Here is a 26,616-nt window from a genome sequence, read left to right as displayed (position 1 = left end):
GAATTGAAGTAAAGCTCTGAAGTGTGTTCAGAATAACGCCTCAGCGTAAGGAAACACCCTCGTGTCCTGACCTGGAATCAGATATGCAGCCCTTATCTGTTTTAGGTTAGGTACCTGGTTGCCTAGAAAGGCCTGGATACATACAGTTAACTGGCATCTATGCGTCCTCCTGGGACTGTGCGATGTGGGAGTCCCACTGCCACACTTTTGCTCGTAGGGTCTTCGGCTTAGAATACTCTCCCTCCTTTTTTGTCTATCGGTATCCTGTGTATTCTTCAAAGTCCAGCTTATGATTTGCCTACTCTGGCTTACATTCATGCCTCCCTTTTAAAAACATTTCCAAAAGAGTTCTTAGAGTTTATACTCATTTACATTCATTTAATGATTTAATAGTTTCTTGTGTTTTCTCCTCAAGGACCCACAAGGTCATTGTAGGCAAAGATCACGTATCTTGACTTTTGTGCATCTCTCAGCAAACTCTTGCAGGGCTTGATACAACATAGGTGTGTGGATAAATATCGTTTGATTGATATATGGGACTGATATGGTCTCTACTGCCAAATAAATAACACGGACTTTGCACATTTACACCGGAGTGGACAGTCCTTTGCCCACAGTATATGCTCTGACTTTTTAAAGTTAAAAAACATTTTAAAACTTAATAAAACCACCCCTTCTGGAAAAAAAAAAAACACTAGAAGATGGGAATTAACCTAGCATACAGAAAGGAACCTGGTACCATGAAAAAACACTGAGATTTCCATCTGAGAAGTCACCAATTTGCTAAGATCACTAAGGGGGCTCCGACCAGTCACCTTCTCCATAGATCTCAAGGTCTACTTCTAATACAATAGAAATCTGAATAAACCACAAGTTCCCAAACTTTTCACGACAGTGGATCCTTTCCCTTTGAATGCTCTCTTCTCCCTCTCTCCATGGACTTCTTGTTCTGAAAGTTTTGTTTTTTCCTTCTACCGAACAGTAATTATTAATGCATCAATACATTTTCCCTCATCTTGATTAGCTGGAGACCAACAGCAACCATCAGATGTTCTCACTGGCAGCAGGTGACCAGAGCGACCGTTACACGGAGTTGATAGCATCCCTCCAAAAGGAAAAACATGTTTTAATTAGCTTTTACAATTATGTCTCCAGGTATTGAACTGTATCTATTTTGGCTTTTTGAAATTCTGAAATGAGTTCAGGGATCCCTCTTTTTTCCTGGTTAGCCTGTCAAGCATTCGGGATCCCCAAGTGAGAAGTTTTGAAGGCGAGGCTCTCTGAGCTGCCTTACCACTCTGCAGCATTATGGTTCTCTGGTTTTAGCTAATGCACAGTGTCATCAAATGATCATGTCACCATTTGATCATTTACTTATTACGGGAGACATGTTTCCAACAGCTTGAACAGATGTCACCTGGACTTACAGAACAAAAAATGCTGGTTTCGAGGAGTGCTGACATGGTGATACCAGAGCTGCACATCAAGTCTGCCCTTCCCCACTCCTGCCTGAGCCAGGTTAGCGGGGATGTGAGTCGGCACCATCACATTTTATTGAGAAAGGAAGCCTGAACATGTGAATCTCATATACACACTCGGCACGCAGCTGCAGCCTTTGCGAGAGTTACCTGAGGTTTTCTGAGCTGAACTCCGACTCCAGGAATCTCCGGAACTGGTCCCGCCCCACCTGGTCCTTTAATACCTCGTCGAAAGAGAAGCCCCATCTCTTGACTCGCTGCTGGCTGGGCTCTTTGCTTTTGAGGAGAACAAAGGTTTAGAAAAATGATCAATGCCAGGCAAAAACCTGTGTCATATTCCCTCCGCCAGCTCAAATCTGTTTTTGCTGCCACACGCCGAAGGGCAACGTCTCAAATTTAAGTGATGGATTCTATAAACCTGCACACACGCCAGATGCAGACTTTGCACAACATCAGCCAACAGTAAAACGTCTCTTTGGAGAAGGCATTTAGGTGAGGGTCACCAGGATACCCGCCAAGCGGCCGCTGTCCTCAGGAAATGAAACAGCCCCGTTGATTTGGTTTCCCTTCCCATGGCCTGGGCCTGTCAGTAATAGCCCAACTCTCGACTCTACCACCTTTAGTCTCATTTAGATCTGAGTGACATAAGAAGGGTCAGAAATGCATCAGCTCATCCAGGATAAACCCTACCTCTTGCTTAGAAGCAGAATGTTGTGTCTCTTGGACAACCACCTGCTCAGTGTTTCCGATGTTCCAGGCATTGTTCCGAGCATCTTAACTCTGCTAACTCACTGGGTCCTCATTTTACAGATAGGGAAACTGAGGCCTAGTGATCGTTTGCCCAGAAACACACTAGGAAGTGATGGGAGTCAAGACGAGTCCAGACAGTGTGGCTCCAGAGTATAGCTCTTAGCCGGGCTGTGCTGTCCCACACCCATGGGAACCTCCTCAGACCAAAGGAGGGGTTGGTCTTATTCTTTTGCTGTCAGAAGATAAGACTATTTCCTTCAGCTCTGTAGTTCCATTTGCAATTCACTTGTGTACATATTCCACTGACCCTTCAAGTAGAAATAGGGTCCTAGGTCATAAGCCACATGCCATAACTGCCCATAGGACAGAGATCAGGACATCCAGATAGCTGCAAGTTCAGCGTTCAGCAGAAATAAGGTAGTCTGGAGAGACAGGATGCCCTGATGCAGTAGTTTCTTAGGGTGGCCATAACAAAATATCAACCTACTGAGTGGCTTAAAATAACAAAAATCTATTCTCTCATAGTTCTGGAGGCTAGAAGTCTAAAATCAAGGTGTTGGCAGCGCCATGCTCTCTGAAGCCTGTAGGGGAGACTTAGTTTCATGCCTTTCTCTTAGCTTCTGGTGAAGCCAGCAATTCTTGGTGATTGTTGGCCTACAAGGCATCATTCCAATCTCTGCCTTTGTCTTCACATGGTGTTCTCCCTGTATGTCTGTTTTCATGTGACATGCACTCTGCCCATGCATGTGTCTGTTTTCTCTCTATATAAAGATACCAGTCATATTGGATTAGGAGCCCACCTACTCCAGTTTGACCCCATCTTAACCAACTGTATCTGAAACAGCCTTATTTCCAAATAAAATCATGTTCAGAAGTTCTGGGAAGGATATGAATTTTTGGGTGACACTACTCAACCTAAGTACATCTGGGTTCCCTCAACTATCCATTATCCATGGTCCTGTTTCTACATGTGGATGCTCCACATCTGTTCCTTTTGTCCTAGTACATTTGGCCATTGGGATCTGTTCAATTAAGAGCTTCTTAGACACAGCTTCTCTAGACATGTGTTTCCTGCATCACTTGGGTATTTCAAGCATCACCGTCTTTAAAGTTCAAGATCAGATTTGAACATGTTGCTACCACTGAATGGTTTGTGGGGTTATAAAATAATTTTGAAAATTAAAACATCTCTAGAAATTCATCACCAGGTAACTGGTACAATAACTTTCCATTGGCCTAACTCCAACAAATAATTCATGGAACTCACAGCCTTTGTTTCTAATCATTGCATAGAAATGCTTCCTTATGACATATGTTTGCTTATAGTTTGTACCATTGTTTAACCTTTCAAGGGTATGTCACTGGCCCTCCAGCTACCTTGTGAGCTCTTTGAGGGCAGAGACCATGTCTCATGAATCTTTGTGTTCATCATAGGATTTTCACATCACAAATGTTCTGCATTAAGAGGAAATCAATAAGAAAATGTGTATAGTGATGTGGATGATATGTCCTTACCCTGACAGAATTTTCTAATTGCTAGGTGGATGCCTTTTCTTTAATTTGTCTTCTGTGTCCAGTTCTCACCAAATTCCTATGGCCCACTGGGCAGCCCAAACCAGCAGGGAGCAAAGACAGGTGGCTTCCCAGTGGAGTCCATCTTTCATTTCCACTGATCTCCCAGCCTAAGCATGGTAGAAATCCCCCACATTGAGAATAAGAAAGCCATACTCAGAAGAAGCAGCCATCTGTAAAACATTTCTGCAGGGCCAATGTAGTGCTACACAAGGAGATTTCCTTACTGTGGTCCCTTTGAATCTCAATATAAGCCTGCAAAGTGAAGATTTATATTCAGATGTCCAGAGCTCAAGAGAGGTCAGAATGCCCAAAGCCATATGGTTGGTAAAAGGCAATCTGGAATTGGTACTTGGTCTGCCTGTCTCTAAAGCCTTTCTTTTTTTTCCATTACCTTGCCTTTTATTACATTTCCCTCATTTGATATCCAAATGAAGATTTAGGGAATGATGTAAGTCATCTTGAAAATACCTTCGAGTCATTAGAAAAATTATGAAACAAGGGACAGTTCCTTAAACAGAAAATATCCAGTGATGCCATTTTAGGATCAAGGCTATTGAAGGAACAATGGCAATTTTATTTGATGCCCCAAGAACGGCTGTGGGGTCCTGACTACTCTGATGGCAAGTGGTCCCGGTATGTAATGCTGTGTAACAAATCATCCCCAAACTCTAGCTTAAAATGGTGATTTATTATTCGTTTTCACTGTCCCCTGGGTTGACTGGACTCAGCTGGGTGGTTCTCATATGTGGTCTTAAGTAGCTGTAGCTAGAATCTGGGGATGGGATCATTGGAAGGCTCAACTGGGTTGCACACCCAAGATTGTGCATCACATGGCAAGGGATACTGGTTGTTTGTCAGGAGCTCAGCCGGGGTTGTTGATGACATGGTCTCATCGATGGCCTGGGATTCTCACAGCATGGCCGGTGGCTTCCAAGAAGGAATGTCTCAGGAGCAAATGTCTTTAAATGACTGAGGTATAAGACATAGAGCTGCTTTATGACCTGTTCTCAGAATGTTACTTCTGCCACACTCTATTGTTCCAATGAGGTTCCACGGCCAGCCCAGGTGAAAAGGTAGGGAGGTGTCACCTTCTGATGTAAGAAGTAGCCCATGCACACAAAGAGGGAAGGCGCAGATGGGGCTGTATTTAGAGACTGACCATCACAGAGAAGAAGCTTGACTAATATGCTGGACTAATACTTCTGTCAGACTTGCTGAGTATAGGCAGTGGTGTCTGGGGATAGTCGCTGCCTCTCAGCAGGTCAGGCTGGCTGGTAGTTGGGTACCTAGGGCCGAACAGGATAAACCAGATTCCTTGTGGTTCTTGGCTCATGCACCTGATGTCCAGTGGAGAAAGAAAGATAAACCTGAATCACATGGAGAAAGCAAATTATGAACCACAATTCTGGCAATGCCACATTTTTGTTAGATCCACTATCTGGTTGATGGCATGACCAGGAGTACTTTCCAGAGGCCTCCCTGAGACACTCTCCTGGTGGTATTTAGACTACAGGGTTCTCTCCAACTGCAACCTGGCAACTTTCAGCTGATTTTTCCTCCACAGTGAGCCCTGGCTGTCACTCTTCTCTTTAAACTTTACTTCTCAGAATGTTTTATCAGATAGACATAAATAAGATGTCATTTGCCCATCCCTAAAAGGGCAATCTTTTATTGCCCTCTGAACAGATCCTTGGATTTCTAGATCTAATAGTTTATCTGAGAAGGAGAAAGGATTTAAGTACAATTTTCCGTTATTTATACTATATCCTGTATCACCTTGCCAGTTATCCTGTTAAGTCCTGTTGCTGTCCTCCACTGGGCCGTCTATATGGCAGAGACAGTATGATGAACTCCGTAGAATACAGACACTGTGTGATGCCCCCTACTCTGGACATCATAACGAGTCTCCCCTTTGCAGACTTTGAGGAGCCCCTTGCTCAGGCCCAGTAGAAATCAAAGCCCAGCTCAGACTAACCTGAGTTCCCAAGGGGAGTCCTGCTTTCCTACCTATGGCCTCCACTTTTCAACAAGCCTCCCACAACCCGCCACTCATCTTCACCCCAAATCTCCTTCCCATGAGGTGTTGGAGGGGGTAGAAGCCTTTACTAAGATTCAAAAGTCTTGAGAAGGGGGCTACCTATTGCACCACCCAGCAGCAGACTTTTAAAAAACCATATGCTTGACTTTCCTGCTTTTGCAAAGTCCTTGGACACCAGCAGTACTAGGGCTCCTCCTGGCCTTGCACCAAGGCCTGATCTCTCCCACACTCTGCTATCTCTTGCTTCTCACTGCACTTAGGTCTCCCCTCTCAGAAACAAAAAAATACATTCTTCTCATTTTCTTATGTCACAAGTCCCTCCCCTTGTTTGAGTCTCTGTCAGCACCCCTGCCTTCAGAGCCTGATTTTTGTGCCTAAGTGACTTAACCATGTCCTTTGCTAAATGAGAAGGAATCCTGGGGCTGGGAGGGAGGATAGCATGCTTTATGCACCTTGTTACATTTGCACCTTGAGAGATCTTTTTGTTTGGAAGCAGCACATGGTAAGTTCTCAATACGTATTTGCAATAGTCACTCCTTCATCTAGCTTCCATCCAGTCTATACTTTTTGAATGCCTACTATGTGTCAGACATAGTCCTATTTCAGTCTTATTTTAAGTCCTAACTAGAAAGAGAACCAGGGGGAGGATGTGCTAGAGAATAGCTGAATGGGTGGCGTGACCACTAGAGAGTGAATGATCACAGCAGACCTTTCTGAGGAAGGGTCACCCATGCTGAGTGAGACTCGAATGAGAACGGAAAGTTCTCAAAAGAACCAGGGGAGGTTCTGGGGAAGTGGTTCAGGAAGAGAGAACAGGCAAGAGTCTGGAGTTCATGAAAATAAAGTTAAAATGAAAAAAAGTCCATAGAACGTAGAGGCAAAGAAATTTGCCATTAGCAGATGATAAACTGAGAAATTTGGGGAAAGTATAAAGCAGATGGACTGAACTGGTGTCAACTGATTGAGAGCCACCTGATTCTGGGGCCATCTGGAAAGAAATTAGCTGCGTCCCCAGAAGCCTGGGAAAACCCCAAGCTCTGAGCAGTAGGACTGGAAGTTGAGGCAGTTGGTGGGCATTGGACAGGGGACATATGGAAGAAACTCAGAAATATGGACCAGATAAAAAAAAAAAGAGGAAAGAAAGAAAGAAAGAAGAAAGAAAGAAAGAAGAAAGAAAGAAAGAAAGAAAGAAAGAAAGAAAGAAAGAAAGAAAGAAAGAAAGAAAGAAAAAGAAATATGGACCAGAGGCTCCCTATGGCAGAGAGGGTGTCTTCAGCAAATCGGGGGTGTTTTCCAGTTAGCTCATAATATGGGTAATAAAACCAGAGAGTAGTGCCTCTGTAATCTTGGGTGAACAGCAAATATAGATGGGAAAAACATCTCAGCAAAACAGGGAAACTTCTAACGACTTTCGGTTTTCCTCTTACTTTTCTTTGGCTTCTGTAATCTAATCAGGATCCATATCACCCCTCAGCAGAAGGGAGAAGAGTGGACTTATTGGGAACATAAAGACAAGAAACTGAAGAACTTCAGAAACCCCTCGGGATCTGAGACAGAGCAGAACACCCAGCTTGCTGGGATGTCAGGCTAAGGGAAGGTGGGGCTCGACCACCTGTCCTGCTCTGAGAGGAGTCTTTCAGTCTGCTCTTGGCCCAGATGGCCAGGTCCCAGAGGCAGACCCTGCTGACTGACCTATGGCCCCCCATAACACTCCAGTGAAGCCCTACAGCCACATGGACTGCTCAGAGGAGAGCCTGCGGGGTGGTGGTCGGGGAAACTCCGGGAACCACACAAGGACTTCTCAAACTGCTGTGCCTCAGAATCACCTAGAACACTTGCTCAAAATACAGACACCCAGAACCATTCTGGGGCATCTGTCTTCTTTTTTATTTATTTATTTATTTATTTATTTATTTATTTATTTATTTATTTTTTATTGGTGTTCAATTTACTAACATACAGAATAACCCCCAGTGCCCGTCACCCATTCACTCCCACCCCCCGCCCTCCTCCCCTTCCACCACCCCTAGTTCGTTTCCCAGAGTTAGCAATCTTTACGTTCTGTCTCCCTTTCTGATATTTCCCACACATTTCTTCCCCCTTCCCTTATATTCCCTTTCACTATTATTTATATTCCCCAAATGAATGAGAACATATAATGTTTGTCCTTCTCCGACTGGCTTACTTCACTCAGCATAATACCCTCCAGTTCCATCCACGTTGAAGCAAATGGTGGGTATTTGTCATTTCTAATAGCTGAGTAATATTCCATTGTATACATAAACCACATCTTCTTTATCCATTCATCTTTCGTTGGACACCGAGGTTCCTTCCACAGTTTGGCTATCGTGGCCATTGCTGCTATAAACATCGGGGTGCAGGTGTCCTGGCGTTTCACTGCATCTGTATCTTTGGGGTAAATCCCCAGCAGTGCAATTGCTGGGTCGTAGGGCAGGTATATTTTTAACTGTTTGAGGAACCTCCACACAGTTTTCCAGAGTGGCTGCACCAGTTCACATTCCCACCAACAGTGCAAGAGGGTTCCCTTTTCTCCACATCCTCTCCAACATTTGTGGTTTCCTGCCTTGTTAATTTTCCCCATTCTCACTGGTGTGAGGTGGTATCTCATTGTGGTTTTGATTTGTATTTCCCTGATGGCAAGTGATGCAGAGCATTTTCTCATGTGCGTGTTGGCCGTATCTAGGTCTTCCTCTGTGAGATTTCTGTTCATGTCTTTTGCCCATTTCATGATTGGATTGTTTGTTTCTTTGGTGTTGAGTTTAATAAGTTCTTTATAGATCTTGGAAACTAGCCCTTTATCTGATATGTCATTTGCAAATATCTTCTCCCATTCTGTAGGTTGTCTTTGAGTTTTGTATGAGCATCCTAGGTGAATCTGATGTACCCCGTGCTTTGGGAACCACAGACCCCCAAAGTTACTGAGGGAGTCCTCACTAATCTAGTCCATCTAGATCAGGGCTGCCTTTTAGAATCAGTTGGACAGATTAAAAACAAGCAAACAGACAAACAGACAACTAATGCCCCACTGACAGAAATTTTGATTTAATTGTCCCAGGGAGGGGACTGGGCATTAGTTTTTTTTTTGTTGTTGTTGTTGTTTTTATTTTCTGTTTGCTGTGTTAATAAACTCTCCAGGTGGTTCTAATGTATGGCTAGAGTTGATAGCCAAGAACTTCACTTATGAAAACCAACAGTCCCTCAAATTGCTGGGTATATGAAAAGACAGGCTGATCTGCTCTGAACGGTGGTGATTAGTCACAGTGATTGATTCTGTGATAAATGATCACCAATGAAACAGACTGTCACAAATAGAGAGGAAGTATGAAAACCAAACCAAACCAAACCTGTATCACATCCTCAGAGGGACTTAAAAGGATACATATCAGAAGAACAGAGCAGACTACTTAAGAAAAAGGAGTCCAAGAAGTATTAAGAATTCTTGGAAATGAAAAGCATGATTGTCACTCAGCCCTCCCAACACTCAGTAGGAAAAGAAAAACTCGTGAAGTATAAAATCACAGAATGGGCATCACTGAATACCAAGCTGGAGGCTCTGAAGAGTAACTCAAGGAATTCTATCCTTGAATATAGACTAAAAGGACTAAGAGATGGGAATTATAAAAGAGAAAAGAGAGATATGGCTGCTCCATTCCAGAGGCTGAGTTTCTACCAAAGGATTTCCTGAAAAGAGAGGATAAAACAGAAGAAAGAGTAGTAGTGATTAAAAAGAAAAGGAGAGAAAATACCTTGAGTTAAAGAAAGATTTTAATTCTTGGATCAGAGTAGAAGAGATGAGGTAGGACACATCAGAACTATTAGAAAAAAGATACTCATCTATAAACTATTTTTCATTTAATGTTGATGGAGAAATATAAGTCCCAAAATGTTGGTTTAAAATATATCAGGTTAACAAACCTATCAAGAAGAATGGGATTTGGAGGAGGCAAATCTATTTTATTCTATTCTTTATTTTAAACACTTTATTATTATTTGTATGAATTGATGGCATTAGTTAGAATTTAAAAACCCTATTTTTTAAAGGTTTTATTTATTTATTCAGAGAGAGAGAGAGAGAGAGGCAGAGACACAGGCAGAGGGAGAAGACACAGGAAGTTCCATGCAGGGAGCCTGATGTGGGACTCGATCCGGGTCTCCAGGATCACACCCCGGGCTGCAGGCGGTGCTAAACCACTGCACCACCAGGGCTGCCCATAATTTAAGACATTTAAAAGTAAATATGACTAGAATAGAAACTAGGGTAAGGAAAGCTAATACAACACTTGATTAATAAAGCAAAAATCAGGGAAGAGGAAAAGAAACAAAAAGAATAAGATCCAGAAAACATGAAATACCAGGAAAAAGATAAAATATATAATCCAAGTAAATGTAACTGTTTTATATCTCAATGTCCAAAGCAAAACACGCCACTAGAAAAGTAAGTGAAGAACACAAAACAGTCAAAACACAAGAGAAAAATGAATACCAACCATGAGAAAAGATTCTCTAGTCTCTTAACAAAGAAGTGAAAAAGAAATGGGATTTTTATTTTAACTTATTACACTTGCAAAGATGACAAAGATTGATAACATTTGGGTTGGTGATAGATGTGGGAAACGGACACTTTTAAGCTGAAGGCATGAAAAAAAATGGTATTACTTTGCTCAAGAGGAATCTGGCCATATAAACTAAAATCAAAATATACATGCCAGGCCTAGCAATTCCACTCTTGGAAATTTATCCTAAAGCAATAATTGGACTTGTGTATAAGAATGTCCTTAATATCATTTTTTACACTAGCCAAAAAAAAGGGGGGGGGGGATATAACCTTCATGTTTACAACCTGGAGATTGGTTAAATACTTTATACTACACTCATGCAAGGGGACACTACATAGTTATTGAAAAGGGTAAGGTAAGATGAGTTTATATGTATTTACAGAGAAAGATTCCCATGATGTGCTATTTAAAAAATTATGGGACAATGTATATATAATGAATTAATTTATGCAATAGAATATGATATTGTATATAGGTAAGAATCTAAAAGGATAGACTCTAAATCAAAAGTTCCCAAACTTCCCAAGTTCACCGTACCCTTAGTGTCTCAGTAATGTTTGCATGGTGCCTCTGGGCCAAAAAAAAAAAAAAAACCCAAACAAAACATGTAATAGCTTTGTCTTTTAAATAGTCAGGTCCAGAAGACTTAATATATATTTACGTCCTAAAAGTACATATAAATTTAAAGAAAAAAACAAGGTTTACTTCATTCATAAACAACCACCATGTGGGCCTGTTGAGCACCGTATATCTTCTTGTACTTTGGAATCAGACTGGAACCCAACACGCTCATTTTCTGTTCCATTTTGATGTTTGTACAGTACTGGCTTTTTATCTAGCAACTGCCCTGAAAACCCAGATTTACAAAGATATGACATCACTGAAAGGAATGTAAAGTGAGATGTTGAAAACAGGGAAGGGCCTCCAGCAGTACTTCATGCAGTCTCTGACACACATCAGACGTCACCGTGCTTCCCCAAGGGTTTCGAGCAGCCCCAGGGTAATCCTGTGAATTCCCTGCAGCGGCCCAGGGTGCCCTGGCTCAGTTTGGGGCCTATGCATTAGATCATAAACAAAGACTCTTTCTGGAAAGTGACATTGGATGAGAGGGAGAGTGACTTTTCTTCATTAAGCACAGCTGAATAGTTTAAACTTTCTATAACAAGCAAAATATAAGAGTAATAAAAGACTTTTATTACTTTTTAAAAAGATTTCTCATCTTTTAAAAAAGATTTATTTATTTATTTGAGAGAGAGAGAGAGAGCACACGAGAGTACGAGTGACAAAGGGGCAGAGGAAGAGGGAGAACCAGACTCCCCTCCTGAGCAGGGAGCCCAACAGGTGGGAGGCTTGATCCCAAGACCCTGAGACCATGACCTAAGCCGAAGGCAGATGTTTAACTGACAGAACCACCCAGGCGCCCCAGACTTTTATTACTTTTTGTAAGGTTTATTACTTGTTTTTTTTTAAGGTTTAACTTTTTGTAAGGTTTATTTCCAGAAAAGAAACCAGAAACAAGCAAGAAACCAGAAAGCAAATGAGGGTGATATACAGGAAAGAAAAATGAAATAAAAACTCTAGCCGAGGGGCAGAGGGTGCAGGGGCACACCACACACCACATGAGATCTGTCTGTGCACTTCCCTCTGTGACTGACTCTGGTCCAGGTCCCTCCGGGCTTCGGCTTCTCAGCTGTTAAGTAAACCCACTAGCTTCCCTCACAGGCAAAGAGCCCCTTGCAGTCCCTCCTGAGGAGCAGAGCCATGAAAACCACAGCTCTGGAACCTGCTGTCTGGGTCCTGATCCTAACTCTGCTACCCACTCGCTGTGTGACCTTGAGCAAATTCATTAACTCCCCTATGCCTCAGTTTCCTCCTCTGTTAAAAGTTGAGAATAATGTTTACCTGCCGTGGGGACTCCAGGCACTCCCGTACTACGTGGCCAGTGCTGAGTCAGGGGTAACACTTAACTATTGTTGTTGCCACTGTTATATATATATAAAAAATTTGGCCAATAGACTTTTTCCCCTCCAGCAATCAGAACTAGGAAACGCCGCACTGTCAGTTGAGGCCCTGACTCTTGGTTTTGGCTGGAGTCATGATCTGCTTCTCCATCCCGCCCCCCACCCCACCATGCTTTCTCTCTCTAAAAATAAATAAATAAAATTAAAAAAAAAAAAAAAAGAAAAGAACTAAGAAATGTGAAGGACTGTCCCTGTTAGCATGATATCCCAGGGGCAGAGAGAGGTCAGAGGAAGCCACTAAGGATCCATGCACAAACCAAAGGCATAGGGAGGCAGGGCCATGTGCAAGCAGAACTTAGGAGGTAACTTGAAGGCTTTCTGTTCTAGTGATAAAAATAGTCAAATTAAGATAGGAAATAATGGAATCTCACTATCTCATGATCTTCCCCCCACATCTCTTTCCTTCTCAAACATTCACACTTTTTTAAAAAATTAATTTTTTTTTTTTTTTTTACCTCATCTCTATGTCCCATAAAGTGATATCGTCGCTGATCCAGGGATTGGACGGCTCGGCTGGGGTGATCAAAGGATCATATTCCACATACTGTTCCGTGTAAGCAATTAAGCTGCAGGAGGGAAGCAGAGCAAAGAATGCCGCTGATTTCCCATAAAAACTTGTATTCTGTTTTACACAAGCATTAAAACTGTCTTCGTATAATTCTAAGTTAAAGGAAAAACACCTTCACTTCCACCTCTGATAAACTCAACTGTTTCATTTCTGCCTGTTTCCTTCTCATGGCCAGTGTATCATTTTTGCATCATGCCGTCATAGTATACATATGCATTTTATATCTTTTCCCCACTTTCCTCTTTACCTGGACCCTGGCGCACCCTTCCTGGCTGCGGTTAGCCTGACTGATAGGTCTACACCTGCTTGTGTGTTACCCCTCACAGAGACTATGGATCTCAGGACATCTGGGTCACACCAAGGACACCAGAGTCCCTCCAGGCTGCCAGCCACGGGTTCCCAACTGGGGAATGTCTTTATTTCAAAGACTAAAATCCTGATAGACCAAAAGGAGGTAATGCATTACAAGCATTTTTCCACAAAGCGACTTAGTTTTTTCAGTTATAATTTAAACAGCCATATAATCTTTTTAAAACAATAAAACAGTACTAAGTGATTTCACATACACACACAAATAGCAAATTTAGAGAAAAAAAAAAGAGAAGAGAGAGTTTTTTTTCTCCCATCCTTTCTCACAGAGACATCCACTTTCTACCATTCTGTTTCCTTAAGGACTTACCTGTATATTTCTAAATTTTGTTTTTACAGTTGTTCTTGATTATCTATTTTATTTTATTTTAAAAATATTTTATTTATTCATGAGAGACACACAGAGAGAGGCGGAGACATATGCAAAGGGAGAAAGAAGCAGGCTCCCCATGGGGAGCCTGATGTGGGACTCAATCCCAGGACCCTGGGATCATGACCTGAGCTGAAGGCAGATGCTCAGCCACTGAACCATCCAGGCACCCCTTGAATATCTATTTTAGATGAGAATTTAACTTTCCCTTCACCAGTCCCCAACTTACCCCCCCTCTACCTCCTCTCATGATCCTCCTAGGAGACATATAATAATTTTTGTTAAATCAATAGTCAGCGTCCACATTATTAAACTAGATACAAATTATTTTATGCTGAACTAAGTAGCCTACTACCCTCCTCAAGTGTTCTAACAAATCTGTAAAACATCTAGCAATAATTTTTCCATATCTTAAAGACAATACATAATCGTTGTTCAGTTCTGTCTCCCTGTCTCTCAGAGGCCCTCGCTTCCAAGTCTTGAGTACTCTTGCTCCAGACTGGACTATTTGCTCCACACATGTGATGTCACATCGCCCTCTTGGGATGTCCTTAACTTATGTGTGGAGCCCTTGGTTTTCTGGGCTTCACATCTGTTGACTGGTTTTACTCCCTGGTTGGGTTGAAACACTCCTTGAGTAGTTTCCTAAGAAAAGACACGTAAAAACTATTTTAAAGCTTTGCAGGTCGAAACATATTTTTTATTCTATCTTGATACTTGACTGAAAGTGCTGGACACAGAACCCCAAATTAAAAATCACCTTCCTACAGAATTCTGAGGGCGTTGCTCTACCGCATATTTTGACATCCAGTGTTACTGCTGAGAAGTCTGGCTTCAGTTCGATTCTTGTTCTTTGGCTTTAGGTCTCTTCTTTCTTGAAACAGTGTCTTCTCTGTATGGTTGTGGTGCCTTGAAATTTCACCCTGGCCCTTGCTGGTTGTTTCTATTTACTATGCTGGGTACAAGGTGCAAGAAATTTAAAAAATATTATTTCCCAGAAGTATTATTTCTTTGCTAATTTCATGCCCTTAATTTCCTTGGTCTTCTCTTGCTATAATTCTTTCTAGTTGGATGTTGGACATTCTGGATTGGTAATCTAATTTTCTTAGATTTTTTTTTTCTAGAATGTTCTTCTGCCCTGCCACTTTTCATCTTTTTTGTCTTTTTGCTTGACAGTCCTTCCTATCTGGTTGTTTGTTTGTTTGTTTATTTATTTATTTATTTATTTTATTTGGGCTATCACTTTCTTAAGTTTCCAGAGTTCACTCTTGTTTATGATAGGATCTAGTTCTTGATTCATAGATGAAATATCTTCTGATATCTGATATTAATATTTCTTCTTTATTTAAAAGAAGAGAGACATGAGAGACACACAGAGAGAAAGGTAGAGACATAGGCAGAGGGAGAAGCAGGCTTCTCGCAGGGAGCCTGATATGGGACTTGATCCCGGGAGGCGAAGGCAGATGTTGAGCCACCCAGGCATCCTTATTTCTTCTTAAAAAAAAAAAAATATATATATATATATATATATATTAGAGACAGAGAAGAGAGTGTGAGTGGAGGGGGAGGGGCAGGGAGAGAGAATCTCAAGCAGACTCCTTGTTGAGTACAGAGCTGGACATGGGGCTCAATCCCACAACCCTGAGATAATGATCTGAGTTGAAATCATGAGTCAGACATTCAACTGACTGAGCCACCCAGGTGCCCCCGATATTAACATTCTGAGGATATTAATTCCATATTTTTGTTTTCTGTTTTTTGAATAGTTTTTGGTTCCTCCAAGTCGCTTTTGCTCTTTGTTTGCATCACAATCCTTCATACTGGGGTTTCCCTTGAGTGTCTGGAAAATCTTACACACATCTGCTTGTGTCTAAGAGTAAGATACTAAAACCTGCTTGGAGACACAGGTGTATGTGGACAGGGCTTCATCGTCAGGTCATGGGCAGCTCACCAGACTTTTTTTAACTAGATCTCCAAATGAGGGATTTGGGGCCTCTCCTCAGGGGACATTGATTTTTCTCTAGAGCACGGGTAAGTAAATGTTTTCTGTAAGAATCAGTAAATATTTCAGGTTTTACAGGCCAGAAGGTCACTGTTGCAATAACTCAGCTCTTCTGTTGCAGCAAAAAGCAGTTATAAATAATTCATGAATCAATGTGTGTGGTTGTGTTCCAATAAAGCATTATTTGCAAAAACAGTAGAATGGAGTGACTTGGCCCCCAGATTGTAGTTTCCGAGTCTCTTGCCTGTGGGCATATATACATTTAGCTCCTGGACAGTTGAGAGCCAGGCAGAGGAGGGGTGGATGGTCCCACTGTTCAGTATATAGATCTTCTATTAATCTGCTTGTTTTCACCTGGCTCTTTATGATGTAAGGTGCCTGAATTCTGAGCTGATATGACTCAATTTCTCTGGAGAATAAATTACCCATCTTTTATGGTGGTAGAAACAGGGGAGAGATGATTTCCTACAGGGCATGGATCTAGGCATCCAAAAATCCAGAGACAGACTTTACCCATTCGTCTGGGTTAGCCTCATGCTTTATTCTTAACTTCCATGGTCTCTAGAACTTCAAGAGCCAAGAGCAAATTTTGTTGGGTAATCTGGCTCACTTTGTTTTAATACTTACACTCTTAACATGTAGGATATAATGTTCTTCACTCTGTCCCCAACCTTCTTTTTTAAATTAAATTTTGAAATATTCCAGGGATACAGAAAGACATAAAAATTGTAAGGACATCACCCTTATACCCATCACCCAGTTAAAAAATAGAGATAGGGGACCATGGTTATGCCCTAATTCCATAGACTCTCAATCTTGGAAAAATCTGTTGAAACTCTTAATCCATTAATTTGTTGACTGTGTCAGTTTATACCATTTCTATTCCTTTGCTTACATATTGTTTTTGAGGGGGAGAGAAAATAAACATATGTCCACAATATTGTCTTGAGTGAATTTATAATAATTAACGTAATCATTTCCTTTATACTAGACACAGAATTTAAAGTGTTTTAGGACACCATTGTTCATATCGGTTTTTCCATCTTTTGGGTTACTTATTTAGAATTAACACCCATAAGTGGAAATTTTGGGCCAAAAGATATGAATATTTTTATGGTTATCAATTCACAATAAAACTTTTCTCTAAGCACTGACAACTTGAGAGTCACCAATCTCTCCTGAAATGATAAATTCAGAGCCACCGTTCTTACTACTGAATTGCAGAGAGCAAGCACGGTCAATTACTGCTGAAAGTTGAAGAAATTAGCCAGCAGGTACATCTCATTGCTACTCAAAAAGTGTGGTCTGCAAACCAGCAGTACAGTTATCACTTGAGAGCTTCCAAGAAATGCAGAATCTCAAGTGCCACCCCAGACATACAGAGTCAGAAACTGCATTTTAATCCGATTCCTCGGGTGATTTATATGCACATTGAAGTCTGGGAAGCACCACATCTTATTCTTTAATTTTCCTAGGGGCTCAGGACACACATTTTATTCGTCCAAGCAAAATGAAGGAGTCTGGGATACTTCTGGTTTTAAACATGACTGCATGTTTTCTATAGCCTCACAGCCTCCTCGCTGTCCCAGGTGTGGCCTGTCCAGGGGAGAGGGTAGAAGGAGCACTGGTCCAAATTGGAAAACCTTAGTTCTTATTTTTGGGTGAACCATTTAAGTGCTCTTTGTCAAGCTCGGCATGTTACATAATGGCCTTGCTGAGCACTCAGGACCATTTGAGAAAAAGTGGGAAAGTATTTCAAAAGAATCTTCCAAGTCTTCTACACATGTAAGATATGTGATTGCAACTAGCATGTGCAGTGGAGGCATGTTGTCCTTGTAGGAGTACAAAGTAGACAGTGTGCCCAGGCGAGCCTTCACCCCTAAGAGCTTTGTAGCATCTTAGGGCTCTGGGGCAGCACCGTGGCAGGAAGGCTCAGACTACAGGCCTGTGCTGTGACAGCTCCACAGGGAGCCATCCTTTGCCACATGGGATAATTCCATCTTTTCTGAAAGAAATGGGTTGCACATTAAAGTACATAATAGTCACCTAGGGCTGCTATAGCAAATGACCACTAACTTGGTGGCTTAAAATGACAGAAGTCTACTCTCATTCCTGGGGGCTAGAATTCTGAAATCAAGGTGTCAGCAGGCCTATGCCCGCTCTGAGGGCTTGAGGGAGAAGAATCCTTCCTCACCTCTTCCAGCTTCTGTTGGTTCCAGGCAGTCCTTGGCATGTAGGTATGTAACTCCAATCTCTACTTCTGTCCTCACATGACTTTTCCTCTGGGTCTGGGCCTTCTTCCCTTCTCTCTCTTGCTTGCCATTGGATTTAGGGTCCACGGGGATAATCCAGGACAAGTTCACCTCAAGATCCCTAATTTGTATTTATAAAGACTCTTTTCCCAGATAAAGTCACATTCATGGGTCCCATGGACTGGGACTTCCACATACCCCATTGGAGGCCACTATTCAACCCACTGCAAGGAACGTGAAAGAATGTGGCCATGAGGCTGGAGAGGACACACTTGACCACCTGATTCCTTCACTCAAGATGCCACAAAAACAAAGCAGCAGCTGATAACCTCAATCCTGTTTGAGGGACGATGGGCCAATGGGAGATGTGTCTGAGGCATGGTGAGGTGCTGAGGCTTTCCTGATTATGATGTACTTGGGTGTCCACTGCATTCTCAGAATTTGAGATGGTGGGTGTAGTCCATGGCTCTCTTCAATGGTGACCCTTTTGTCTCCCAGAATGTGCCCCTAGCCATTCCAATAACCTCAGTCTCCAGTGGCCCCAATCTCAAATGAAAGACTTCTACCTAAGCAACCCAAGGCAAAGGGTATGTGTGTTTGGAGTGGGGGAGTGTGTCTCCGAACTAATTTCAAGTTATGGAGGATTTTAAAAATTATTTTATTTTTTAATTTAATTTTTAAAAAAGATTCTATTTATTTATTCATGACAGACACAGAGAGACATACACAGAAAGAGAAGCAGGCTCCCTGCGGGGATATGGGACTCGATCCTGGGATCCTGGGATCCTGGGATCAGGACCTGAGTCGAAAGCAGAAACTCAACCACTGAGCCACCACGTGTCTTGGAGGATGTTTTTAAAAACCAGAAATGGATTTCCCTCAAGTAATAACACATGGAGATGGGAAAACAAGATTTCCTCCCCTGCCTTCCTTACCCCTCCTCAGATTTCTGTGAGATGGGCTAGAGGTTGCACTGGATGCCACTCCAGCTTGTTTTATGTGGCCACACCTACAACTGGTGAAGGCAGGTCTGACCGGCCATGCCATACCTAGGTTCCTGGATGGAGCCCAGCAGAAGTACCTGGGGTGAGGGGAGGCAAGAGAGGCTCAGGAGAGGCTGGATGAGAATTCTGAGTACTCAGGCACTCGGGGGAGCCTGCCTTTCGGCGGCCTGTTAGTCATTGCCTAATGAAGACAGCTGCTGTGCTGGCCAGCCCAAGGCGGCAGCACCTTACAAGGCCAGGGAACAGCTAGGAGGACACAAGTTGTAATGAAACATTGGCTCTCAGCCAGGTCTCTTTAAGAGAAATTAGGGGATATCTTCAGAAGGTGGAGAAGAGGTGGTGAGATTAATGATGATGATGGTTCTAGAGAAGTGGTTGAGAGCCCAAGGAGGGATTTTTGTAACCACTGAAATTAAGAGCAGGAGATAGGACTATGGAACCGGCATTAGGTGTGAATGAAGTTCCTATGGCCTCACCCCGCATCGTGCTTTCTCAGAGCAGGGTTCAGATGGGACCCTGGCTATATGTGGAAGAACACGTGAAGAGAGAGGTAAGAACCTCCTACAGAAGTCCTGCAATATGCACCGAAGCAACAGAGAACAAATCAGCATGATCCCTAATCAGTCAACCAGCGCCGATGGTAGACAGCATTGATCAACAGGGAAGTTTGTTGTATTGGAAGACACACAGCGATTTTGTTAGAGTATAGCTACATAAATAAAGTTGGTTGGAGGCTTTGTAAAGAAGATAGTATGTGCATTTTGAATGTAATATTTTATTGGTAGAAGTGGGATGTACTGACTGAATCATCAGAATTAGACAGGGCTGGGGATCCCTGGGTGGCTCAGTGGCTTGGCACCTGCCTTTGGCCCAGGGCATGATCCTGGAGTCCTGGGATCAAGTCCCACATCAAGCTCCCTACATGGAGCCTGCTTCTCCCTCTGCCTGTGTCTCTGCCTCCCTCTCTCTCTCTGTGTCTCTCATGAATAAATAAATAAAATCTTTTTTAAAAAAGAAAAGAATTAGGGCTACACCAGGACCTTCTGACCAAGCAAGAGACTTGGAATTTGTTTGTTTTTTTAAAGAGGGAGTAGGGAGGGGCAGAGGGAGAGAGAGAATCTCAAGCAGACTCCCCACTGAATGCAGAGCCCGACAAGGGGTTCAATCTCACGACCCTGAGATTATGACCTGAAATGAAACCAAGAGCTGGATGCTTAACCAACTGAGCCACTCAGGTGCCCTGAGACATGGACTTTTTTTTTTTTTAAAAGATTTTATTTTATTTATGAGAGAGAGAGAGAGAGAGACAGAGAAAGGCAGAGACACAGGCAGAGGGAGAAGCAGGCTCCATGCAGGGATCCTGACATGGGACTCGATCCTGGGTCCCCAGGATCAGGCCCTGGGCTGAGGGCGGTGCTAAACCGCTGAGCCACCCGGGCTGCCCAAGACGTGGACATTTTTAAAGGTAGTTTAGAAAGGAAGATCTTGAGATTCTAAGAGGAAGTGAGATATTGGATGGTATATTAGTTTCTTACAGCTGCTGGAACAAACTGCTACATACTTAAAAGCACAAATGTATTATCTTATAGTTCTAAGGGGTCAGAAGTCTGAAATGGACATGGTGGGACTAAAGTCAAGGTGTTAGCAGGATCATGTTCCTTCTGGAGGCTCAAGGGGAGAATACATTTCCTTGCCTTTCCCTCCCATCTGGTAGTGGTATCCCATATTTCTTGGCTCCTGGGGAGCCTCTTCAAATCCAGCAATACCTGGTCAAGGGTGGCTCATGTCTCATCACTCTGACACTGACCTTTCTGCCTCCCTTGTCTACAACAAAGAGTCTCTTAGTCACACTGGGCCCACCTGGATAATCCAGGGTAATCCCCTTATGTTAGGTTAACTGATTACTAACCTTAATTCCATCTGCAAACATAATCCCCCTTTGCCGTGTAACCTAACACAGTTATAGATTCTGGGGATTAGGACCTGGGCATCTTTGAGGGACTATTATTCTATCTTCCACAGGTGTAATATGAGAGGCATTTGTCCAGAAGGTAGAGAATGAAGTCACTTAACAGAGGGTGTGCCGGTAGGTAAAAGGTGTATACAAGACCGGCATGGACTTTTTAGGAATGGCACCAACATGTTTTATTGGACTGTCATTGTTACAACCTATGCAAATAAACTCAGTGTTCATGAATCTATGCTTGCCTGTGTCCTGTTTGTCACCACTTCATGGAAAAGACAGGAGACAGCAAAGTGCCTTCTCTTGGAGGTTCCTCTGAGTGGCTTTGGCTCTTAGTAGTCCGTCGCCTTAACTCCTCTCCTAACTTTTGGGGGGTTGATCCTTCTCAGAGAGAGGGGCAGAGAAGGTTAACTCCATAATTGTGGTGGCAGAGGATTGAGAGAAGGTGAAAGAGTACCCCACACCAGGAAGAGATGGAAGGGGCTCTCCTCTTCCCTATGCTTCTCAACACCATGAGACCGGCCAGAAACCATACAAGGGGTGGAGTAAAAGCAAGCACTGCTCATCTTGTCCCTGCTCTCTTGTCTCTTTCATCTCTCCTGGAGGTTTTATGCTAAGAAGGTATCCTAAAGGCATCCCCAAAGTGGGATACAGAGGAAAGAAACAAAGGGTTGGTTACCTAGGATAAGATCTAAGCTTCATGCAGAGAGAATACCTTTGGGTCTGCACCAGGGCTGTGCAACGCCATTTCTTAGGTGTGAAAAGAGGTACAAATGGAGACAGAAATGCCATCCAGGAATATAGTGAGTGTACTTGGTTAGGTTGACCCCTGTGCTGTGTCACTTGGGGTTTGAGTGAAGCAGCTAGGGATCCTGGGTGGTGAGTAGCCCTCCAGAATGCGTGAACTAGCCCAGAAGACATCTCTGGGTTCTTGCTCAGTTTTACCTATCTTCTGGGAATTGCACCCCAACACATAGGGCTGCACCAGGGCTACTTTAGGCGCTGCCATGTACTTATAAACTGTGCTCCTGGCCACAGTTGAATGGATACCTTACTGACCAAAGCTGGGCTAATACTCTCTTTCTCTAGCTTCAAGTGTAGGATCTGTAGTCACAAAGTTCAGGGACTGGAGACAGTCCTGTTTTCTAACACCTGTCTGTGATGAAAGATGATGAGGCCAACGTGGAAAGTGGGGCAGGACAAGTAGTGAAGGAGTCTTGGGAGTGTTGAAGGTCCTGGCTCCAGCTATTATTTATTTGCTCCCACTATTCATTCTTTTTCTTTCTTTCTTTCTTTCTTTCTTTCTTTCTTTCTTTCTTTCTTTCTTTCTTTCTTTCTTTCTTTCTTTCTTCTTTCTTCTTTCTTTCTTTCTTTCTTCTTTCTTTCTTTCTTTCTTTCTTTCTTTCTTCTTTCTTTCTTTTCTTTTCTTTCTTTCTTTCTTTCTTTCTTTCTTTCTTTCTTTCTTTCCTTTCTTTCTTTCTTTCTTCTTTCTCTTTCTTTTTCTCTCTCTCTTTCTTTCTCCTTCCTTCCTTTCTTCTTTCTTTCTTCCTTTCTTCTTTCTTTCTTTCTTTCTTTCTTTCTTTCTTTCTTTCTTTCTTTCCTTTCTTCTCTTCTCTTCTCTTCTCTTCTCTTCTCTTCTCTTCTCTTCTCTTCTCTCTCTTTTCTCTTTTCTTTTTTTTGTGGGCTCCACACTCACATGAGGCTAGAACTCATGACCCTGAGATCAAGACCCAAGCTGAGATCAAGAGTCAACTCAACTGACTGAGTCACCAGGTACCCCCTGGATCCAGCTATTCTTAAATCTAGTGGTATCGCTGGTCATCCCAGAGCTCAATTCTGCAGCTCCTCCTCATATTCTGTGGGTCAGCACATGCTCTTTTTAGCTGAACTGGGTTCAAGCTGGGGTTCTATTGCTTGGCAACAAGGCAATACAATTGAAAAAAAGGATGAAGGTGATGGAAATGTGAAGGGCAGTTAATGAAGGCAGCTCTCTGTAGCATTAGCTAGAGAGGCTTCTTTTCCCCCAGAACATGCACTTCCTTGCAGTGCACAGACAAGATACCAAAGTCTCCTGGAGACACACAAAGACAGTGAAATGGGCCAGTAGGCAATGAGGAAGGTAGCAGTGGTTGATAGAAAGTTTGAGTCCAAAGTCAACATCAATGACTACAGGAAGACTTGAGTTGGATAGGAAAAGCATAGAGAGAGAACAGAGAGGCAAGGAAAGAGCTTTGCAGACAGCTGGCACATGATAGCATACAAGCAACAATGCTCACAGATCCTTGGGTATGTGGATGGGCCTAAGGCAGAACAGGGAAGTGTTACAGACTGAACTGTCCTGCCACCCACCCCCCGCAACCAAATTTCTTAGGTTGAAGCTCTAACCCTGCAATGTGATTGTTTTGAAGATAGAGCCTAAGATTAAATGAAGTCATGGGTGGGGCTCTGTTTTGCTAGGACTTTCATCATAAAGAGAGGAAGAGATACCAGAGCTCTCTTGCCTGTGTGTGTGTGCACAGAGGAAAGGCCATGTGAGGACACAGCAAGCAGGAGGCCATCTGCAAGTCAAGAAAAGAGGCCCCACCAGAAACCAGCCCTGCTGGCACCTTGATCAAAGACTTCCAACTTCTGGTACTGTGAGAAAATAGATGTCTGTTGTTTATGTCACCCAGTCTGTGGTATTTTGTTATGGCCACCTGAGCTAACTAGTACAGGAAGAAATGGAAAAAAACTAAATACAAGAAATCCAGGGGAAGTCCATTAGGAACATGACTTCTCACTGAGCAGTTTTAACATCCTTGTCCCTTTATTTCTGCCTCCTTCTGATTAGTATATGGTGTTGTTATTATCAAATGCCAAATTCTCACATCATTAGAAGATGCTGACACACTAGTCATTAGCAAAAAGGCTATCCACCATCATCAGGTGCTTTGAACTGGTTCCTGGGTGGAGTGTGGAGCTGACCAATTTATCCCCATAGTTCTTTCCATTTCCTTGTAGAAAGGGGAAGAAATTCACCATCTGGCTGTCAAGAGTAGAGCCCATGGTCAGTCATTCAGTCAATATTATTGAACTACAAGTGCCATGAAATAGTGAACAGCCCTCTGGATCACAGGATGATGCTCACATTGAGCTAAGAGCAAAGTCATGGCTTCTAACAACTTTAACTAGTAGTCATGGGTTACTATAAACACACGTATATACATATCCACGCACACACACATATACATATTTTATATATGAGGACTCATATATATGACATATATGTTATATATATTACAGTTGACCCTTGAACAACATGAACAACATGGGAGTTGGAGCACTGAACCCCTGTGCGGTCAAAAATCCATACAGCTTTTGACTCCCCCAAACTTAACTGCTAATAGCTACTATTGATTAAAGCCTTACCAATAATATAAACAATTCATATTTTGTATGTTATATGTATGATGTGCTGTATTCTTACAATAAAGCAGAAAAAAGAAAATGTTAAGAAAATCATAAGGAAGAGAAAATACATTTATAGTACTGTCCTATATTTATTGAAAAAATTCTGTGTATGAGTGGAGTTCAAACTTGCGTTGTTCAAGGGTCAACTAATTGTATGTATATAATAAGGGGTTATTAACACAGTTTGTTAATTAGGTTCCACTTTTGATAAACCTAGAGAGGAAAGAAATAACAATAGCAAATTTAGAAAACTTTTAGTCCAACTACTTAAAACAATCTGAGAGAGAAGTTTTAGAATTCATCCTTTCTCCCTTAGCAAAAAATAATGACATAATTTTGCTACATTTTGTAAAGAATGTGACAAAAAAAGTAAGGTGAGTTGGAGGAAAAAGTGATGGGTTGAGGGGTGCCTGGAAGGTACCCCTAGAGTGATGCACACGTATGGATTGTGGTCCACAGAGCAGATGGGAGAGAAGATGGAGACACAGAGACCAGGGAGATGGACAGTGGGGGATGGCTTGCAGCTGTGGGACAAGAAGGCATCGAGTATAAAGCATTTTGGGCCAGTGACCATCACTCCTACTTTAGAAATATAATACAAAGGTGCTACAGCACTCATTAGGAAATTGGGGCCTCTACAGGGGGAGGAAACCTGGAAATTGAATGTGGAAAAGGTGACTAGAAGAGTGTGTTTGCAGCCCCTCAAACTGTATGTGCAGTTTTCCAGACTCTGCACTAAAGAGAACCAGGATAGGAAGAGGCTCTGGCTAGAGAGGGAAGGGAAAAGCCAAGTAGCACTGTGGAGAGCAAAGAGCAACATTATTCATTCATTCATTCATTCATTCATTCATTCATCACATTTTTTTTCACACTGGAGAAGGTGAGAAAAAGAGAAGATATAAAGAACTCCTAAATTGGGGATCACCAAGAGAAAATAGATTCCTTGGGGAAACTTGGGATGAGTGAAGGGACGTGAAGCTGAAATTAGCCCCTCAGAAAGAAGAGTATATACCAGGCCAGATATTTCAGCGCTTCTAGGTCTTGGTCTGGATACAATCGCCCTGGCTATTACATTGCCTCTGATCTTTCCTTCTCTGTCACCTAAAGTGGGCTGGGAAAAAGGAGAAGCAAGGATCTCACGGTGTCTGGAATCACATAAAGGCCACGTTGCAATGACCTCTTTGGCCTCTTTTTTCCTTCCCCGAAATTATCATTAGGCATTAAGTTCCTGGACTTCCATCACCCTAGTAGGTTTTTAATAACCCTTAGGGTATCCAGCCCCTTGCTGTCTTATCTCATTTCGTTAATTACATTTCATGATCGTGGAGGGCTGGGAGGCAGAGAAGGAACCAGAATCCAGTTTCAGAGAGTAGCCGCGATCCTAAGATGGACAAGCAAGATGATGTAAAAAACCAATTCAGCAGTCAGCTGTGGTGCACAAATGACTCCCAGGGATAGGGTAAGGACAGCCAAGCACACAGGCGGATATGGAATGAGACAACTCGATCTCTCTGTGTGGGGCAGCGTGGCGTGACTCCTGCAGTGATTGGGCATAGCTCAGTGCCCCTGTGAATGGGGAGAAGTCTTTGCAGAAACCCTACAAAACATAGAGACTTTTCAGGCAAATGCTGAACTAAAATGGAACTAAAATGTATAGAGTTTTGCATTCCCAAATTGGTTTGTCAAGTGCTATAAGGCTTGGGTAAGTAAAAAGGGGGCTCCCTTCAGAACTCTGGCAAAGGACAGTAAGACTTCTTTTATTTGGTAACTTTAACTACTGAGGGAACACTGGTGAGATATACGACCCAAAGGGCCTCTGAGCAGAGTTTACAAGGACATAAACCCTATGCCTTGAGGCTCATCATCTGAATTCAGAAGAGCACACCCCTTGGAAAAAACTCTTTATTCTTGCTTTAGGACCAAGGCTAAGGAACTTGGTCATTTGATTTCCTGGTATAGCAGATCAATTTTAAAAAAGAGTCTATTTCTCCAGCCCTAGAATCTGGTCTGGGCTTGTGGCATGTGTTTGCCAATAAAATACAGCAGAAGTGAGAGTGCCAGTTCCCAGCCTCAAGAAGCTCTGCCTGCTTCTACGCTCTCTTGAAATTCTGCTATTCTCATGTGAGCTGGAGGATGAGAGACTATGTGAAGGAGAGCCCGGTATCTCAGCTGAGGTTATCCTAAACCAGCTGAAGCCAA

General features: G+C 42.6%; 1 protein-coding gene and 1 long non-coding RNA gene across 22 annotated transcripts in view; one reads left to right on the top strand and one right to left on the bottom strand.

Moving 5' to 3' along the window:
* The window catches only part of RGS6 (regulator of G protein signaling 6), a 570,894-nt gene that overhangs the window by 48,330 nt on the left and 495,948 nt on the right, over positions 1–26,616 (bottom strand). For all 21 annotated transcript variants that reach the window (XR_012036887.1, XM_072839235.1, XM_072839241.1 and 18 more), the window contains 2 exons: positions 12,895–13,005; positions 1,629–1,754 (listed from right to left, as the gene is read on the bottom strand). Coding sequence is in view for 20 of the 21 variants with exons in the window: in XM_072839235.1 (XP_072695336.1) it covers positions 1,629–1,754; positions 12,895–13,005 (237 nt within the window). In the remaining variant the exon portion in view is untranslated. The remainder of the gene's footprint in view (positions 1–1,628; positions 1,755–12,894; positions 13,006–26,616) is intronic.
* Positions 4,886–7,723, top strand: LOC140639434 (uncharacterized). Its single transcript, XR_012036156.1, has 2 exons — positions 4,886–6,343; positions 7,297–7,723. It is a non-coding gene; the product is annotated as an uncharacterized lncRNA (long non-coding RNA).

This window comes from Canis lupus, chromosome 9 (genome assembly GCF_048164855.1).
Source record: "Canis lupus baileyi chromosome 9, mCanLup2.hap1, whole genome shotgun sequence".
Lineage (NCBI taxonomy): Eukaryota > Metazoa > Chordata > Mammalia > Carnivora > Canidae > Canis > Canis lupus.
This window is presented reverse-complemented; position numbering and strand designations above follow the sequence as displayed.